Source organism: Octopus sinensis, unplaced genomic scaffold, assembly GCF_006345805.1.
Source record: "Octopus sinensis unplaced genomic scaffold, ASM634580v1 Contig00647, whole genome shotgun sequence".
NCBI classification, from domain to species: Eukaryota; Metazoa; Mollusca; class Cephalopoda; order Octopoda; family Octopodidae; genus Octopus; species Octopus sinensis.
This window is the reverse complement of record NW_021824148.1, coordinates 2,501-19,910: the sequence shown is the minus strand read 5'-3', so window position 1 is coordinate 19,910 and position 17,410 is coordinate 2,501. Positions and strand designations below refer to the sequence as shown.

Sequence of the window (17,410 nt, the reverse complement as noted above, 5' to 3'; positions counted from 1 at the left end):
TGCCACCGGCACAAGCATCATAACTACTAGTTCCATTGATATTTATTCGACGTTCATGTTCATGTACTTGACTCAACAGGTCTCCTCAAGCACAGCGGGACGATCTGGGATCCGGGGTACTTTGAATGGGCAGGGGCTATGCGGAACTGATGCAGGAAGCAGCCCGGGTCTTTGCAGTCACAGCATATCTCCAGAGATCTCGGTCCTTCGCCATTGCCTCAGTGAGGTCTGAGGTCATGCTTGACTACCCCATCCCATGTCTTCCTGGGTCTACCTCTCCCCCTGATACCTTCAACTGTTTGGGAGTGGCACTTCTTCACACATCTCTCCTCATCCATCCGCAGCACATGACCATACCATCGCAAGCGTCGCTCTTGCACACCACATCTGATGCTTCTTATATCCAGCATTTCTCTCAGGATGCTTACACTCTGTCGTGCGTGCAAAAAAAAAAATAAATATTCAAAAAATATCGTTAATATTTTTATTGGGCGACGAAATTAATCGATTTAAGAGATATAGCTGTTATTTCTAGCACATGCAGAGGACAGAAGAAGAGGTAAATAATTTGAGCTCGGATGCTGCGATTTCATTGGTTAAAATTCTTAAAATTAAACTACGTTTAAGTTACGAATTACAATTTTGTTTTCAATTTTGTTTACAATAATGTTTTCTTTTGACACATTCTACCTGTATACGAAGTTTCAAATAGTTTAGTTAACTAGGAAAATCTGGCCCTCAAAATGAAAAGATCCTATATGGATATATATATATATATATATATATATATATATATAATAGAGAGAGAGAGAGAGAGAGAGAGAGAGAGAGAGAGAAATATGAGCAACTGAAATGTGTATATTCATGAATGTAATCTTAATATACAGCAAACAAATGTGTGTGTATATACATATATTAATAGGTGAAGGTATAATGTATACATATTTTCGACCAGCAAGACCATCTTGAGTTTAGTTTATTACATCCCACAATGTATAGCTTCTTCTCATGTCTACCAAATACTGCATTTAGCAGAATATACACACATATTAGAGAGATCGTCACAGATTATATAACTATATAATGAGGCAGATTACTCATCAATCCCAAAAAACAACAACGGATCTTTTCCTTTTGAACGGCACATGTCAACACAATTTCTAGTTAACTAAACACTTTTAAACTTCGTATACTGGTAGAATGTGTTTATAAAACATCAGTTTTTCTTGGCTTTATTGAGAAAATTCTATATGTTGTAAGATATTTCCACTTTAATCTCAAGCATTTCGGCAATTTTAACCAATCACTGACCTCCATATGGGGTGAAAACATTCCGTGCTGTATGAATATGTCCCTCATTTAAGAAACAGATTGGGTTTATTTACATTTGCGAAGAAAAAAAGATACCCTTCCCCCACCCCTAATCCTGACTCACCCTAACTCTAACCCTAAATCTAAAATAGATTGAAATGCAATAGATCGATACTAGGGTTATAATTATGGGTGACAATTTCATATGACACCGCTATGGAAAATGGGAATTTTTTCTAGCAGTGTCAAATGAAAATGTCACCCATAATTATAACCCTAGTATCGATCTATTGCATTTCAATCTATTTACAGATTATTTACTGTCATAACAAGCTATAGGATATTTCTTCTTGTTTTAGATCTCAAATAACATTTTCTTTGGAGAAAAATTGATCGATTTCTCCAAAATCAATATCAAGAGAGGACTGTTTCTGCATAGTAGAAGTGACGGGAAACCGTTCAATCTCTCGCGCCTGCGTGCCAAGACCAAAATCAGAAACGTCCTGATCAAGGAGATGCTATTTGCTGATGATGCCGCTCTGGTATCACACACAGAAGAAGCCCTCCAAAGGCTCATTAACTGTTTTGAACAAGCATGTAACGACTTTGGCTTAGCTATCAGCCTTAAGAAGACCAACATCATGGGTCAGGCTACATCGGACATCCCAAACATACATATTGGAGACCACAGATTACAGGAGGTGGAGAAGTTTACCTATCTTGGCTCTACCGTCACCTACAACCTATCCCTTGACGCTGAGCTCATATACGCATGGGCAAGGCAGCTGCTGCGATGGCCCAACTCTCCAAAACGGGCATGGGACAACAATAAGCTGACCAAGACCACGAAAATGAAGATCTACCAGGCATGTGTACTTATCACTCTACTGTATGGAAGTGAGACTTGGACGCTATACACACGCCAAGAGCGTCGCCTAAACATATTTCACCTGCGCTGCCTCCGGAAAATACTCTGCATCAAATGGCAGAATCATATCCTCAACAAAGATGTCCTCAAGCAAGCAGGAATACCAAGCATGTTTGCACTCCTCACACAAAGACGTATGAGATGGCTTGGGCATGTTAGCCGTATGAAAGATGGCAGAATCCCCAAGGACATACTCTATGGAGAGCTTGCTTGGGGTACTAGGTCTGTGGGTAGACCGATCTTACGTTACAAGGATGTTTGCAAAAGGGACATGAAGGCCTGCAACATCAATATTAGCGGTTGGGAAGCAATTGCCAGCAACCGTGGAGATTGGGGACGTACCGTAAAAGAGGGAATACAAAGGAGTGACAGAGAGAGAGAGAGAGGAGAAATGGAAAGACAAGAAAAGACGTCAACAAGAAACTAAGACATTACAACCAGCCAGGAACAGTCTTCGCTACATTTGCGGTACCTGCCAGAGGGAGTGTTTGTCCAGGATAGAACTACACAGCCACAGCAGGAAATGTGTCAGGACATGAAATGTAAAAGCCGGACTGGACTATTTTATGCGCAACTCCATTGTCTCCCGAGACAAAAACGATGCCAACAACATACACATACATACTGTTAACTAAAATAGTATTAAGAATCATTAAAATTAAGATAATATTAATTGTTAGGCAATCTTTCGTTTGTAGTAGCACGTTTCCGTCGATTTCCGTAGAAAACTTAAATTTTTTTACATATGGCCTTGCGGGAACATTTGAAGTAATGAGAGCGAAAGAGACTAAGAGGAAGCGATTTTATGACGAGGGAATTTCTTTTGAAGTTATCAAAGCATTGATGTACATGTGTGTGTGTTTGATGGGGTGTGGGAGACAGACAGTATGTTGTGTAAGTAAAGTGTTTCTGTTAGTGTGTGTGCAGAGACAGAGTAATGTGTGAATGAGAGAGATAACTGAAATTTTTTACTCGGTGTATGTGTAGATACATACATAGATACATACACACACACACATACATGCAGACATACATATACACATACACCGAGTAAAAAAATTTCAGTTATCTCTCTCTTTCACACATTACTCTCTCTGTCTCTTCACACACACTAACAGAAGCACTTCACTTACACAACATACTGTCTCCCACACCCCATCAAACACACACATGTACATCAATGCTTTCCATGCACGGTAACTTCAAAAGAACTTCCCTCGTCATAAAATCGCTTCCTCTTAGTCTCTTTCGCTCTCATTATTCCAAATGTTCCCGCAAACCCATATGTAAAAAAATAAATTTTTTTTTACGGAAATCATCGACGGAAAGGTCTACTACAAACGAAAGATCGCCAATTGGGCATACAACGAAAAGGGTTGGAAGGGTAATTCGTGATATACAAAAAAGAGGGGCCTAAAAGGTTAGAAAGAGGTAAGGGTTAATAAAAGGCAAAGGTTGGAAAATATTGAGATAAAATTTATAAGAAGGGTATAAACTCAAAACCCAGATTTACCATAACCAGCGTAAAGAAGATGTAGGTTATTTGCATAAGATACATAATTAAAAATTACACCACATATTCCGTAAACAATCAGAAGACTAGGAAACCGTCCAGATATCAACACTTGTAAATTTTATCTGAATATTTTCCAACAGTAATCAGACACAAGAACAGGAGTAAAGAGGGAGGACAATTTATTAAATGAACCCCTGGATATTACTGGTACAGATTTTGAGCCCAGGAGTTGAACTTGGAACACAAACGGATCAAAGTAAGGGGATGATTCTGCATTTAGCCCAGGGCCAGAGGAAAGAGGAAAATTTCAAGAGAAGGGGGTGGGTGAGGTGTTTTACATGGAATGAAAGGAAGAAGGGAGAGGATTTGAACCTGTAACGTTGAGGTAACGAAGGATGAGATGAAGTAAAGAATCCAGTCAGGTAACAACAACAACAACAATAATTATGATGATTAATTAATGAAGTTAGATTACGGTGTCATTAGAGTGTGAGAGAGAGAGAGGGGGTGAAGCATGACGACCCATGGTGGGATTATGACATGAATGACTCGAAACAAGAAAACAAACATTAAAGAAACAGATTTGGATAATCCAAATCCATTGGGGACTTACTTTAGAACTGCCCGATGGAGAGGGGTGTCACCCTCGATGTTCACCTTATTGACATCGATGCCATTCTGTTGCAAGAGAAGTTCAACAATGTTTGTTTGTCCATGTTCACAGGCAACATGGAGAGCTGTCCAACCTTTGTTCTCCACAGCATTAACATCGATGCCATTCTGTTGCAGGAGAAGTTCAACAATGTTTATTTGTCCAAAGTAACAGGCATAATATAGAGCTGTCTGACCCTCATTATTTTGCTGATTAACCTAAAAAAGATAAACAATAAAGACATTAAAGATGGTGTTTATTGGGGGAAGAGGAAAAAAAATGAAAAATGTCAGAAAAACAGAATCAGATTAATTTAAACAGGTGGAATGAAGGTGAGGGGAAAATAAATGAGATTTATAATGTATCTATACACACACACACATGTGTATGCATATATATATATATACACTCTCGCACATACATATATACATAAATACCTATATATACATACGTGTTTTATATCTTCACTGATCATTTGTTTATGCATTTTTGTGTATATATGCGTTTCTGTGTGTGTATATTTGTGTATGTATGTACAGGTCTGTGTGAGCTGAAGAAAAGTTTTTAATTAAAAACATATAAATATAAACTGTTTCATATACATATAACACAAACCAACATACATATCATTATACACACACACACATATATATATATTCGCTGACCTGTAAATTGTTATTTTCTTTGCTATTTAACAGGATTTTGACCACATCTTCATAGTTCTTCCACGCAGCCCAATGTAGAGGTGTGTTGCCCCGTGAGGTCTGCTTATTAACATTTGCTCCACTGGAGACTAAGAAGGCCACAACATCCGTTTCGTGGCTGAAAGGAAGAAAAACAAACATAAAACATCACATTCACTTAATAATTACATTAAATACACACTCGTGTTCCATTAAATGCATAAAAACCTATGTATACTACAGCCTCGTGTGTGTATATATATAAATATATATGCAAATATGTATGTATGTAGAGGCAAACCTACACAAGTGTGCCCCAGGCGAATGTTTCCTTGTAACTTCTAGAAAAATGGATGTTTTTCAATGAAATTTCTTTCATAAATATCCTTCAGATGGCAAATATTCCAATTATATCGGAATTTGTTGTGAGAAAAAACTTTTCGGTGGGTGGAGAGAGAAATTTAGGAAAGTTCACCCGAGTCGGCTTTCTTTCCAAAAGAATAGATATTTTCAAATGAAATTTTCAATAAAACCGTTTCAGATGGTGAAGATTTCGATTATATCGGAATTTAATATGAAGAAAATTATAAAAATTGGTGGATTCGCACAGATATACACTGACACATAACAGAAAATAAAAAGATGAACTTTGGGAAAATAACCGTGATGTGTGTCAGTATGTATGTGTGCGAAACCATCAAATTTTAAAGTTTTTTCATGTTAAATTCCGATATAATCCTAATCTACACCATTTGAAAGGGATTGTAGAAATTTTCACAGAAACAAAAATCCACTTTTCTGAAAGTTATAGAAAACAAAACGGATTTGGGTGAATTTTGAGAAAGTCAACTCCTCAACGTTTGAAAATTGTTTTTACAACAATTTCCGATATAATTGGAATCTTCATCATCTGAAGCATTTTTGTCAAAGAAATTTCATTAAAAAATATCCATTGTCTCAAAGTTATAAGGAAACAAATTCGTCGTGGGCCCAGTGTGTAGGTATGCCTATACATATGGACGCATATATATTTATATATAAGCCTGTCTCACGTTTTCGGCATTTCCTGTTTCATTAAGTTTTTTTCTATTTCGAACCTCGTCCTGCCATAGAGATTTCTCCCTCGTGGGTCTCCTTCTCTCTCTCTCTTTCCCCTCCTTTCTATCTAACACGCCAATCGTCCCGTCCCCCCCAGAAAAAACCCCTAATCTCTATATAAACCAGTGTTTGCTCGGTTCCTGCCTCCACTCGATTCCTCATTGCTTTGCTTCGGATGATAAACTTGGATTTCAGAAATGTGCAGCTAAGATAACCTTGTTTCATTACCGTTTAGGCGCTCATCTCGAACCCCGATACCTTCTCCCCTCTCCATTAACTATCTCCCTCCTCTCTATTTTAAGAATTTTAACCAATGAAATCCCAACATCTTCGAATTTTAACCAATGAAATCCCAGCATCTTCGAACTTTAACCAATGAAATCCCAGCATTGCTGCGTTATCGATATTGATAAAGAAATATAGCAGACGCACGACACACACACACACACACTCTCTCTCTCTCTCTCTCAAACACATGCATATACATTTGCACAAGCACATAGTAATTAGTTAGTTAGTTAGTTAGTTTGTTAATTTGGCTCAAAAGCAAATAGCAAGGCCATGTAGGGGGACATGGAGTTAAGTACAGAGTGGTGTTCATGTAAAGAGTTCAGGCCACTTGAGGTCCAGGGAGGCTTTGAACAAAGCGGTCGTCGGCATCTTCACCATCTCGTCTGGCAGCTTGTTCCACGGATCCGCAACCCGGACGGAGAAAGCTCCACTCCTTCGATTGAGATGAAATCGTCGCAGGTAGAGCTTTTCGGAATGACCCCGCAGCCGACGCTCGGAGGCAGGAGAGTGAAGAACAGCTCTTTCGAGAGGTTACACTTTCCGCTTATGATGTTGTGGGCGAGAATGAGATCACCACGGCGGCGGCGTTTTTCAAGAGAATAAAGGTCGAGCGTCCTCAGCCTTTCTTCGTAGAACAAAATTTTAGAGACCATGAACCATGCGGGTAGCCAGCTTCTGGACTCTTTCGAGATGCTGTATGTCTTTGAGGAGATAAGGAGAAGAGGCTTGAATCCCATACTACAATATGGGTCTCACCAGCGTGACATAGAGTGGTAGGAATATGGCTGCTGTGAGCATTCCGAATGACCGTCGAATCAAGAACAGAATTCCGCGTGCTTTGTTGGCAGCATGGACGCACTGGGCCGAAGGCGAAAAGGAGGAATCCACCAAGATACCCAGGTCCTTTACCTGATCGGTCCTCTCCAGCAGCAGACGACCCGGCTCGAAATCAAGTTGAGTTACAGGAGTAGAGCTGACAGGCAGATGACAGCACTTTGACACGTTCAGACACAGGTCCCAATCGTTAGACCACTTCCAAATTTGGTGGAGGCATCGACGAAGATCCTCTATACTACCGCGAGGAGCGACCAGTTTGATATCGTCGGCAAATAGAAGGGTGTGTTGCGTGAGGTCGTCGGGCAAGTCATTTATGAAGACTAAGAACAACAAGGGCCCAAGCACTGAACCTTGAGGCACGCCACTGCTCGCACTGGAGACGTCGGACCGCGAACCATTAACTTGGACTTGGAAGGAGCGATCTGAGAGGAAGGCACCAACCCATCGTACAATATCCGGATAGAAACTATATGCTTGAAGCTTGACAAGTCAAAAGCTTTGGCAAAGTCCAATAAAACGATGTCAACAGCATCACTATCATCGAGGATGCGCGTCACCAATTCTTCCATTACTAGTAAGTTGGTCAAGCATGATCTCTTCGGCACGAAGCCGTGTTGGGAATCAGAGATAGAGGCTGTGTTTAGGAGGTGGAGCATCATACTTTTCTTAAGGATGGTTTCGAACATCTTGCTGATTATTGATGTAAGGGAAACCGGTCGGTAGTTAAGCGGGTCTTCGCGGCTCCCTTTCTTGAAAATTGGGCAGATTATCGCTGTTCTCCAGTCTGCAGGTATAACACCCGTCGCCAATGACATATTGAATAGACGTGTTAAGGGCTCGCAGATGACAAGAGCCAACGCTTTGATAACCCGTGGGTGTATGCCGTCAGGGCCGTGACCCTTGTTTACATCGAGGCCTTGAATAACACATTTGACTTCGTCCCGCGTGATGACCAATCGAAGCATTGGAGGTACCGATCTATCAAATGGAGGGGGTTCACGACCATCATCTTGTTTGAAAATAGTTGAAAAAATCTCGGTAAATAATTGACTCTGTTGATAAGGGTCCTCAATCGATACGCCTGTTGAGTCTACCAACGTTGCAATCTGGTTGTTCAAGCGGGAATTCCGCTGGACATAGGCAAAGAAGGTTTTTGGATTAATATATAATATATAATTTGGATTAATATTAATTAATATATAAGCGTACACACACATACAAACGGACATATACATACACACACATACGCACACAAGCATACATTCCACGTTCGTGTTTTGCCCCTTGCCGCAACAAATTTGCACAAAAGGTAAATAAACCAGAAGGGGGAGGTTATGTTTCATCGTTTCGGTGTCGATAAATTAAGTACCAATTACGCACTGGTGTCGAGGATTTTTCCCCAATTTATATCACAGCTCCGACAAGCTGGGGGCATCATTTTATGAAAAAATATTTCGCAAATTTTTACAATACGACTCACACTCCACGCGCAAAGTCGAGACCGATTTAGGCATATTATTGTTTTGTTTTTGTTGTTTCTGGCCATTCAAAACCATGGGAGAAGCCTTTTTGGTAAAAAAAAATAAAGAAAATATTCAAAAAATATCGTTAATATTTTTATTGGGCGACGAAATTAATCGATTTAAGAGATATAGCTGTTATTTCTAGCACATGCAGAGGACAGAAGAAGAGGTAAATAATTTGAGCTCGAATGCTGCGATTTCATTGGTTAAAATTCTTAAAATTAAACTACGTTTAAGTTACGAATTACAATTTTGTTTACAATAATGTTTTCTTTTGACACATTCTACCAGTATACGAAGTTTCAAATTGTTTAGTTAACTAGAAAAATCTGGCCCTCAAAATGAAAAGATCCTATATGGATATCATCATCATCATCATCATCATCATCATCATCGTTTAACGTCCGCTTTCCGCGCTAGCACGGGTTGGACGGTTCGACCGGGGTCTGGAAAGCCAGGGGCTGCTCCAGGCTCCAGTCTGATCTGGCAGAGTTTCTACGGCTGGATGCCCTTCCTAACGCCAACCACTCCGCGAGTGTAGTGGGTGCTTTTTACGTGCCACCTGCACAGGTGCCAGGGGGGGGTGGTCCGGCATCGATCACGATCGGTTCGAGCTTTTAACGTGCCAGCGGCACGGAAGCCACCCAAGGCGGCGCTGGCAACGTTCGGATGGTTTTTTTTATGTGCCAGTCGGGGCGGCGCTGGCATCGGCCACGTTCGGATGGTGATTTTTATGTGCCACCGGCACAAGCATCATAACTACTAGTTCCATTGATATTTATTTCGACGTTCATGTTCATGTACTTGACTCAACAGGTCTCCTCAAGCACAGCGGGACGATCTGGGATCCGGGGTACTTTGAATGGGCAGGGGCTATGCGGAACTGATGCAGGAAGCAGCCCGGGTCTTTGCAGTCACAGCATATCTCCAGAGATCTCGGTCCTTCGCCATTGCCTCAGTGAGGCCCAACGCTCTGAGGTCATGCTTGACTACCTCATCCCATGTCTTTCTGGGTCTACCTCTCCCCCTGATACCTTCAACTGTTTGGGAGTGGCACTTCTTCACACATCTCTCCTCATCCATCCGCAGCACATGACCATACCATCGCAAGCGTCGCTCTTGCACACCACATCTGATGCTTCTTATATCCAGCATTTCTCTCAGGATGCTTACACTCTGTCGTGCGTGCACACTGACATTACACATCCAGCGGATCATGCTAGCTTCATTCCTTTGAATTCTACGCATGTCCTCTGCAGTCACAGCCCATGTTTCATTACCGTGAAGCATGGCAGTTCGCACACATGCATCATACAATCTACCTTTCGCTCTGAGGGAGAGACCCTTTGTCGCCAGTAGGGGTAGGAGCTTTCTAAACTTTGCCCAGGCTATTCGTATTCTAGTGGTGATACTCTCTGTGCATCCACCTCCGCTACTAACTTGGTCACCCAGGTAGCGGAAACTATCAACTACTTCTAGTTTCTCTCCATGGAGTGTGATGGAATCTGTTTTCTGAGTGTCTGTGGTGTCTATTGTCCTGTGCATCTGCCGCACATGAAAGCTATCTTATCTGTTAATTCCCTTTAATGTTGCTGCACCTCTTGTGCGTCCATAGCTTACATTGGGTGCATCTTATGGAGTTTCTACCTACAGCTTTCCTACAGATTGAGCAGGGCCACCTACCCGAGGGGGTGTGTGCTGAGTACGCCTTGCTGCTTACTATTACTTTGGTCTTTGCTACATTTACTCTAAGGCCCTTTGATTCTAACCCTTGCTTCCACACCCGAAATTTCTTTTCTAGTTCCGGTAGTGATTCTGCTATCAGAGCCAGGTCATCAGAATAGAGGAGCTCCCAGGGGCATCCTGTTTTGAATTCCTCTGTTATTGCCTGGAGGACTATGATGAATAAAGGGATATATATATATATATATATATATATAATAATATATATATATTATATATATATATATATATAGAGAGAGAGAGAGAGGAGAGAGAGAGAGAGAGAGAAAAATATGAGCAACTGAAATGTGTATATTCATGAATGTAATCGTAATATACAGGAAACAAATGTGTGTGTATATACATATATTAATAGGTAAGGTATAATGTATACATATTTTCGACCCAGCAAGACCATCTTGAGTTTTAGTTTATACATCCCACAATGTATAGCTTCTTCTCATGTCTACCAAATACTGCTTTTAGCAGAATATACACACATATTAGAGAGATCGTCACAGATTATATAACTATATAATGAAGGAAAATCGTTTTGTGAAGAGAGAATGTCTGACAATTACAGACAAACTGATCGAAGGCAGATTTCTCATCAATCCCAAAAAACAACAACGGATCTTTTCCTTTTGAACGGCACATGTCAACACAATTTCTAGTTAACTAAACACTTTTAAACTTCGTATACTGGTAGAATGTGTTTATAAAACATCATTTTTTCTTGGCTTTATTGAGAAAATTCTATATGTTGTAAGATATTTCCACTTTAATTTCAAGCATTTCGGCAATTTTAACCAATCGCTGGAGTCTATTTGGAGTGAAAACATTCCGTGCTGTATGAATATGTCCCTCATTTAAGAAACAGATTGGGTTTATTTACATTTGTGAAGTAAAAAAGATACCCTTCCTCCACCCCTAACCCTGACTCATCCTAACTCTAACCCTAAATCTAAAATAGATTGAAATGCAATAGATCGATACTAGGGTTATAATTATGGGTGACGATTTCATACGACACCGCTACGGAAAATGGGATTTTTTTCGAGCAGTGTCAAATGAAAATGTCACCCATAATTATAACCCTAGTATCGATCTATTGCATTTCAATCTATTTACATATTATTTACTGCCATAACAAGCTATAGGATCTTTCTTCTTGTTTTAGATCTCAAATAACATTTTCTTTGGAGAAAAATTGATCGATTTCTCCAAAATCAATATCAAGAGAGGACACTGAATCACACAGCGTCAATCTTAAGAACTGTTGGATCTCAAAGAATATCTCCAAAACAAAAAGAATCTGTTATGACAAGAAATGATGAAAAAGATTTTTGTGATTCAATGAAGAGGATTCATGGAGAAAATGAGAAAAAGATGTTATTTGGTTACTACTATCATGTTGTTATCGTGTCACACTGCCACTATTATGGTATCTTTGGATATTCAATTTGTCTGGAATTGCAAGAAATTTTGAAACAAAAGCAGATCTGAAGATTTTACTTAATTCAAGCCTTACTTCTCCACTGCATAATGCAATGCTGTCCACTTGTCTTCGTCACCGATGTTGAGATCAGCGCCAGATTTTGTCAATAAGGTTATTAACTCTTTATTGCCTTGTTCACAGGCAGCCATAAGAACCGTAACACCTTTTGAATTTCTGTTGTTGACCTGAAGAGAAGAAAGAGAAGACATGTGAAATATATTAAAGGAGAGAGAGGAGAGAGAGAGAGAAGAGAGAGAAAAGGGAGAGAGAGAGGGAGAGAGAGAGGGAGAGAGAGAGAGGGGAGAGTAAAGAAGATGCAGGAGTGAAAAAAAGGAATACGAAAGCGAAATAAAGATAAACACACACACACAACTGCATGCACACACACACGCACGCCCACACATCATGTTGCAGGGGTTTTCTCAGCCAGATTTTGCCCTTATTTAGAGTTACACTCTGTGTTTTATATCTTCACTGATCATTTGTTTATGCATTTTTGTGTATATATGCGTTTATGTGTGTGTATATTTGTGTATGTATGTACAGGTCTGTGTGAGCTGAAGAAAAGTTTTTAATCAAAAACATATAAATATAAACTGTTTCATATACATACAACACAAACCAACATACATATCATTATACCACACACACACACACATATATATATATATATATTCGCTGACCTGTAAATTGTTATTTTCTTTGCTATTTAACAGGACTTTGACTACATCTTCATATTTATTCATCACAGCCCAATGTAGAGGTGTGTCGCCGCATGAGTCCTGCTTATTAACATTTGCTCCTCTGGAGACTAAGAAGGCCACAACATCAGTTTTGTGGCTGAAAGGAAGAAAAACAAACATAAAACATCACATTCACTTAATAATTACATTAAATATACACTCGTGTTCCATTAAATGCATAAAAACCTATGTATACTACAGCCTCGTGTGTGTAATAATATAATATATATGCAAATATGTATGTATGTAGAGGCAAACCTACACAAGTGTGCCCCAGGCGAATGTTTCCTTGTAACTTCTAGAAAATTGGATGTTTTTCAATGAAATTTCTTTCACAAATATGCTTCAGATGGCAAATATTCCAATTATATCGGAATTTGTTGTGAGAAAACCTTTTCGGTGGGTGGAGAGAGAAATTTAGGAAAGTTCACCCGAGTCGGCTTTCTTTCCAAAAAAATAGGTATTTTCAAATGAAATTTTCAATAAAACCGTTTCAGATGGTGAAGATTTCGATTATATTGGAATTTAATATAAAGAAAATTATAAAAATTGGTGGATTCGCACAGATATACACTGACACAAAACAGAAAATAAAAAGATGAACTTTGGGAAAATAACCGTGATGTGTGTCAGTATGTATGTGTGCGAAACCATCAAATTTTTAAAGTTCTTTCATGTTAAATTCCGATATAATCCTAATCTACACCATTTGAAAGGGATTTGTAGAAATTTTCACAGAAACAAAATATCCACTTTTCTGAAAGTTATAGAAAAACAAAACGGATTTGGGTGAATTTTGAGAAAGTCAACTCCTCAACGTTTGAAAATTTGTTTTTACAACAATTTCCGATATAATTGGAATCTTCATCATCTGAAGCATTTTTGTCAAAGAAATTTCATTAAAAAATATCCATTTGTCTAAAAGTTATATGGAAACAAATTCGTCGTGGGGCCCAGTTGTGTAGGTATGCCTATACATATGGACGCATATATATATTTATATATATATATAGAAAGAGAGAGAGAGAGAAAGAAATATGAGCAACTGAAATGTGTATATTCATGAATGTAATCGTAATATACAGCAAACAAATGTGTGTGTATATACATATATTAATAGGTGAAGGTATAATGTATACATATTTTCGACCCAGCAAGACCATCTTGAGTTTTAGTTTATACATCCCACAATGTATAGCTTCTTCTCATGTCTACCAAATACTGCTTTTAGCAGAATATACACACATATTAGAGAGATCGTCACAGATTATATAACTATATAATGAAGGAAAATCGTTTTGTGAAAGAGAGAATGTCTGACAATTATAGACAAACTGATCGAAGGCAGATTTCTCATCAATCCCAAAAAACAACAACGGATCTTTTCCTTTTGAACGGCACATGTCAACACAATTTCTAGTTAACTGAACACTTTTAAACTTCGTATACTGGTAGAATGTGTTTATAAAACATCATTTTTTCTTGGCTTTATTGAGAAAATTCTATATGTTGTAAGATATTTCCACTTTAATTTCAAGCATTTCGGCAATCATAACCAATCGCTGACCTCCATTTGGGGTGAAAACATTCCGTGCTGTATGAATATGTCCCTCGTTTAAGAAACAGATTGGGTTTATTTACATTTGCGAAGTAAAAAAGATACCCTTCCCTCACCCCTATCCCTAAGCCTAATTCACCCTAACTCTAACCCTAAATCTAAAATAGATTGAAATGCAATAGATCGATACTAGGGTTATAATTATGGGTGACAATTTCATACGACACCGCTACGGAAAATGGGATTTTTTTCGAGCAGTGTCAAATGAAAATGTCACCCATAATTATAACCCTAGTATCGATCTATTGCATTTCAATCTATTTACATATTATTTACTGCCATAACAAGCTATAGGATCTTTCTTCTTGTTTTAGATCTCAAATAACATTTTCTTTGGAGAAAAATTGATCGATTTCTCCAAAATCAATATCAAGAGAGGACACCGAATCACACAGCGTCAATCTTAAGAACTGTTGGATCTCAAAGAATATCTCCAAAACAAAAAGAATCTGTTATGACAAGAAATGATGAAAAAGATTTTTGTGATTCAATGAAAAGGTTTTATGGAGAAAATAAGAAAAAGATGTTATTTGGTTACTACTATCATGTTGTTATCGGGTCACACTGCCACTATTATGGTATCTTTGGATATTCAATTTGTCTGGAATTGCAAGAAATTTTGAAACAAAAGCAGATCTGAAGATTTTAGTTAATTCAAGCCTTACTTCTCCACTGCATAATGCAATGCTGTCCACTTGTCTTCGTCACCGATGTTGAGATCAGCGCCAGATTTTGTCAATAACGTTATTAACTCTTTATTGCCTCGTTCACAGGCAGCCATGAGTAAGGTAAGGCCATCTGAATTTTTCCTGTTGACCTGAAGAGAAGAAAGAGAAGACATGTAAAATATATTAAAGGAGAGAGAGGATAGAGAGAGAGGAGAGAAGAGAGAGAAAAGGGAGAGAGAGAGAGGGAGAGAGAGTAAAGAAGATGCAAGAGTGAAAAAAAGGAATACGAAAGAGAAATAAAGATAAACACACACACACAAATGCACGTCCACACACACACACACACACACACACATCATGTTGCAGGGGTTTTCTCAGCCAGAGTTTGCCCTTATTTAGAGTTACACTCCTCCTAGACGAGTCAGGAGACCTTGTAGACACAGGCGTGGCTGTGTGGTAAGGAGTTTGCTTTCCAACCACATGGTTCTTGGTTCAATCTCACTGTGTGGCACTTGAGTGTCTTCTTTTATAGCCCTGGGATGACCAGAGCTTTGTGAGTGAGCCTGACAGAAAATGAAAGACACCCATCATACATATGTATGTGTGTGTGTATGTATATATATAATATATATATATATATATATATACACACACACACACACACACACACACACATATATATAAGCGTGCACACACACAAGTATGTGTGTGTCTAATTATATATTTGTAAATATGTATTTGTGTATATATGTGTGTGTGTGATATATATACATATATACATGTATCCTCATTCTATACGAATCAAGATTGGAGCCTGGTGCAGCCATCTGGTTCGCCAATCCAATATCACATCGTCTATACTGATATGTATGCATGTATGTATGTATAGGTTACATCTCCAATCTGGTATGCTCATTTTGTCCAGAATACCGAACTACTGGAAGCTGTCCACAGATGTACAACCACACAAATAGCCTCTCTCAATCACTTATTATTCCTTAAAAGTATTGCTTTTCCATGCATCAACACACAAAAGTTTTTATTTCTAGCATCTCACTTGATAGAATCCCACAAGATTATCCCTCATCTTTCAATAACAACTTTGACCACTTCTGCAATTTAATATCTTTACCACTCTGAGACATGCTTATAAAGTATAAAAAATTTTTTTTTTAAAACCACCCATCCCAGTTTCCATGATATCAGAAACAATATTTTTATGCTCAGAATTGTCAAGGCATGGAATAAACTATCTACATTGGTTGTTAGCTGTATCCTTCAAAAAAACCACACTTTCTGTAATTCAGAAACACTACATCTGAGGTTCCTATGAACCCTTTCCTTTTTGTGGTTCTTTTACTGCTCCCTTTTATGTCTTTATGAGTTTTATTCTGCACTTTAGGCGACCATTGGGGTCTTTCTTGACATGATTTGTGCTTCCTGTCCTTTCATAGAAGTGGACAGAGCAATATCGAGGGAAACCAGTACAAATACCGTTTCATGGCAGATGGAAGAGTCCTTCTTATGAAACATGAAATGTCTGTCTTTAGTTACAAAAAAAAAAATCAGTTGAGATAATCTTTCAGTTTATTACTGGTATCTGTGATATCAATTATGAATTGAAGAGAACACTGACAAGATTTCAAACTTGGTACCTTATAGGAGACACACAGGTAAATAAGAGAAACCATCTACACTAACCAACAGCAGAGATTAGACCATAAGATGGTGTATAAAGTAATTGGACAGGTGAAGAGCTATAAAGGGTCAAAACCCTCGGAAATTATTGTGTAGATTCTAAATATGTCAGACAGGGTTTTAGTTTTATATTCCCTGGAAAAGCTCATGAAATTCTACACTGTGTTATCACTGATGCCTGGCATAGTAGCACTTTCATTTAATGCTATAATGATGAAGGAGATTTAAATGATGGTGAGAGAAGAACAGGATGTTTGAAATGAAGCATGGATCTTTAGATGTCATATGTCTGGTGAAACAGCCACATGAGATCAGCTTGAAAAAGAATGAAAGCAAATCTACAAGAAAGGTTTTAGAGAACTGTCCCTTATTCTATTGACTGTAGAGCACAGGTAAATCAGGGCGAAAAAAGCTTAGAAAGACTGTTCAGTTCATGCATAAGCTCAAGGAAAAGATTGAAAATCCTTTTACGTTAATCACTGAATCTATTACAAAGTAATTATTTGTGATTAGATATCTGCGACAACTTTGGAACGACACCAATGGAGAAAATAAGAAATATTCTGAAAGTAGGGATCAGAATTTTGAGCCTAAATGAGGCAGCAGCAGTGTCAGGGCTTACGT

At 38.6% G+C, this 17,410-nt stretch overlaps 1 protein-coding gene across 5 annotated transcripts in view; it reads right to left on the bottom strand.

Annotated features, from left to right (window-relative positions):
* Positions 1-3,656: 3,656 nt before the first annotated feature.
* The window catches only part of LOC115226951 (putative ankyrin repeat protein RF_0381), a 15,286-nt gene continuing 1,532 nt past the window's right edge, over positions 3,657-17,410 (bottom strand). Inside the window, exons 2-5 of one of the 5 annotated variants that reach the window (XM_036515514.1) lie at positions 12,093-12,244; positions 5,073-5,229; positions 4,604-4,625; positions 3,657-4,501 (exon numbers count right to left, since the gene is read on the bottom strand). In XM_036515514.1, the coding sequence (XP_036371407.1) occupies positions 4,365-4,501; positions 4,604-4,625; positions 5,073-5,229; positions 12,093-12,244 (468 nt within the window). In that variant the 3' untranslated portion in view covers positions 3,657-4,364. Of the gene's footprint in view, positions 4,626-5,072; positions 5,230-12,092; positions 12,245-12,742; positions 12,900-15,085; positions 15,238-17,410 lie in introns of all 5 variants that reach the window. The other 4 variants (XM_036515513.1, XM_036515512.1, XM_036515510.1 and 1 more) reach the window with 4 other exon arrangements.